This window comes from Apodemus sylvaticus, chromosome 5, assembly GCF_947179515.1.
Source record: "Apodemus sylvaticus chromosome 5, mApoSyl1.1, whole genome shotgun sequence".
NCBI lineage: Eukaryota > Metazoa > Chordata > Mammalia > Rodentia > Muridae > Apodemus > Apodemus sylvaticus.
Window position 1 is genome coordinate 3,261,248 of NC_067476.1, and position 3,589 is coordinate 3,264,836.

Genomic DNA, 3,589 nt, shown 5'->3' on the forward strand with positions numbered 1-3,589 from the left:
ATTTGGGTGAATCTGTTTTCTAGAGTCTGGGAACCAGTTTCAGCACACAAGGCAAAACCCTATCTAAAGACCAGGAATAAGGAAAAGACTGGATGCCTGCAACTTGGAGGGCTGGGAAAGCCTTTGTGGATTCTGTAATACCTAGGGGCGGGGATAGCTTGTGGCTGGGTAATTCTGAGCCCAGTGTGTCTGCCCCCCCCACCCAAATACACTGTTTTTCTGAAAGCCTTTTTCTTCTTTGCCTCAGTGAAGACCAGACACTCCCAACTGCAAGAATGTGCTCTCTTCCCATGGCAAGATACTACATGTAAGTAATCTTGGCAATCTCTCAGTCAAGGGGCCTGGAGATCACATGAGAAGGGAAAAGGCAGAGTCAAAGGAACAAAGTTCCCTCTAGCCACAGAAATCTCAAGCATTGAATAATTGGTCTTCATCTTTGTCAATCACAACAGCCCTCTTTCCTGGTGGCAGACTGAAACAACTGTAAGAGTGGTATTGATTAGTTCATTTTATAGACCTGGGAACTGAAGCACCACAAGGTTATACAATTTTCCTCATGCCATGAAACTACCCAAAATCAGATAGTGGGATCAGACTCCCTGTTCTCTGAACTTAATTAGCTAGTTCTTAGAAAACTCAGACAATCTTGAGTCCCAGAAACAGCACCTTTATGGTAACCTTGATTGATACCTGATCAACAACAACAACAAACAAGTCTCACTATATAGCCCCGGAGCTCTCACTATGTACAGTTAGTGACCACGACCTCACAGAGATCTGCTTCCCAAGCGCTAGGGTTAAAGTGTGTACCACCAAACTTGCATCTTTGACAATAACTGAGTGGTATCTAAATGTTTCCAGTGGGTCAACTGTTAAGTCCCAGTTCCCAAAGTCTGAGAAAAATGCCAGGTGGTGAGATCTGTGCAGACCTTTGTTCTTAATGCACAAGTGAGCCTGCTTTAAAAATAATACATGAGCTATTTTTTGCTATTGCCAACTGTTGCAGAGAGAGAAAAGACTCCCAGAAGCGGTGGCTTTGGTCCCGGGGTTCTTCTCTCAAATGCATTGTGAGCTCCCAGGGCCCTGAGTGCAACTGATGGGTATCTCTGAAACCAGCCGGGCAACTAGGTTAATACCAGGCATAATTTTAATGTTTCAAGTGCATGACAGTTTCTCCCCAGCTTCCCTGGTGCATACTTACCCTCCCAGGCAGGTCATTAGATCAATGGGTATTACCAGTGACTAATCAGGCCCTGATCTAGTTCTGGGTTGGCCTCCTATATGAATTCCACCCAGAGTGTACCTCATCATAGCCAGAATGGGCCCAGAGTCTAGGGACATAGACTTTTTTTATTTTCCAATTTCTGATTTGTGAATTTTCTACAAAACGTTTTTTTTTTAATTTTACAAAGCAAGTCACAGTTATTACATCTTCAGTACTTTCATTAATCAGTGTTACTATTTATTTAAAAAATTAAATCAAGCCCAGAAACCTCATCGATAGGGCTCATTGTATCTCCAGGATACCTGAGCTTCATAGCAACTACTCAGACAGTCATGAAAACCCCCTCAATTCCCTCATGAGAAGACACAACCTATTGTCACTTCCAGAGCCTCTGACAATCCTGAGCCTAGGAAGATTGCTCTTGCTTTGGGATGAAACTGTTTCTACCCTTATTGGAGCAGTGTCCCTCTCCTCTCTGGAAACAATTCGCCAAAGGCTCCATGTGGCGGTCCTGTGAGGTAGTACAGAGACTGAAGGGGACAATGATCCCTGAGGGCAGTGGGTCATTAACCTTGCCCTCCTATTTCAGAATCAAAGACGCTCATCAAAAGACTTTGTACACACGGAATGGCCAGCTCCTGGTGGGAGACCCTGATTCAGACAACTGTAGTCCAGGTGAGCTTCCAACGGCAGGGAGTGGGGAGATGGGTGTTGGACGGTAGCTCTCTTCCAGGACTTGTTCGGTGTCCATCTGCCACAGGCCCTTGATTCTTACCTTCGATTATATCTCTAGAAACATGAGAATATTGCCCCAGTGATAAGGAGACGAGGTAGGGGCAGTGTCTCCCTGTCCAAGTGAATTCCATTTTCCCTGCAGTCTCCACACAGAAATGAGCCAAATGGGGTCAGACCCAGCAGCTCCTAGCTGAGTCTTATCTTGATAAAAAACCTGCCCCCTGTGGTCCCCGCAGTGACTGAATTGCACTCTGTCTTACCTCCCAGAGAAGGTCTGTATCCTTCCTAACCGAGGCCTGGACCGCTCCAAGGTCCCCATCTTCCTGGGGATCCAGGGAGGAAGCTGCTGCCTGGCCTGTGTGAAGACAAGAGAGGGGCCTCTCCTGCAGCTGGAGGTGAGACACCCACCTCACTGCAGAGTCAGCCCTGCCACTGGGACGTAATGACATCTTTGTACCCCCATGTCCCCTCTCTTGTTTCCCATCTATCTCTCTTTGCCTCCATCTGAGGGACTCTTGCCTTTGGGGATCTACAAAAAGAACATCTCTGTGGAAAAACTCTTCCCTTTTGAGTCCTTCTTTGGCCAAGTCTCCGAGGCAGACATCCCAACCAGAGTACTCGTCTCATCTCACAGCTGTCTCCCTCTCCCCACAGGATGTGAACATCGAGGACCTGTACAAGGGAGGTGAACAAACCACCCGCTTCACCTTTTTCCAGAGAAGCTTGGGCTCTGCCTTCAGGCTTGAGGCTGCTGCCTGTCCTGGCTGGTTTCTCTGTGGCCCAGCTGAACCCCAGCAGCCAGTGCAGCTCACCAAAGAGAGTGAGCCCTCTACCCATACCGAATTCTACTTTGAGCAGAGTCGGTAAGGAGGCATGAGGCTGGGGTATAGCCTAGTGCCCCCAAACTGAGGTCTTCTTGCTCAGCCTCTCTGGAAAGCAGAATAAGGATTCACCAAAGATGTCTAGGTCTTAATCCCCAGAATCTGTGACTGTGTTACATTAAATGGCTACGGGGCTTTTCCTTTGTGGTCCATTTGGGCCCACTGGCCTCACGAGAAGGAAGGAGTCAGAGAGAGACTGGGACAAACTTTGGCACTAAATGTAAGAATGGGGATAAGGACCATAAACTGGTAACAATGGTTTCTAGAAACTGGAAATTGTGAGAGCTCTTCTGACACAGGTTCTGGATTTTTCTGGACTGCAGAATTGTAAAATATACACTTCCACTGTTTTAAGCCACTGAGTTTGAGATCTTTCATTGAAGCTGCTATAATAGAACCTGTGCTTCATTCACATACAACTCAATACTGGTAGGTACCCTAGAGATTTCTTGGAAAGACATCCACGGATTCTTCTGGATGTTGAGCTCAAAGTCCAGTGGAGTTCCCGAGTTGAAGGGATTTCACACCCAGACTATCAGGCTCCGCTCTTCTGAAAGTTTGTAGCTGCACCCCTTGCCTGAAAGCATCAGCAATTTTTATTGCAAAGGAAATCTGTGTCCCTGCTCCTACTAAAGCAGGGAGCCTGTTCTGTCCTCATTTAGTGAGGGGTGATCTGCTGGCCTTATGATCATTGCTGGACCAGCCTAGTTGCTACAGAGCCTACCTTCAGCCCTGTGTCCTCACCCTC

At 47.2% G+C, this 3,589-nt stretch overlaps 1 protein-coding gene across 1 annotated transcript; it reads left to right on the forward strand.

Moving 5' to 3' along the window:
- Positions 1–275: 275 nt before the first annotated feature.
- Positions 276–2,827, forward strand: Il1f10 (interleukin 1 family member 10). Its single transcript, XM_052181029.1, has 4 exons — positions 276–307; positions 1,815–1,900; positions 2,228–2,355; positions 2,615–2,827. The coding sequence occupies exons 1-4, from the start codon at positions 276–278 to the stop codon at positions 2,825–2,827; spliced, it is 459 nt and encodes a 152-aa protein (XP_052036989.1).
- The last annotated feature ends 762 nt before the right edge of the window (positions 2,828–3,589 follow it).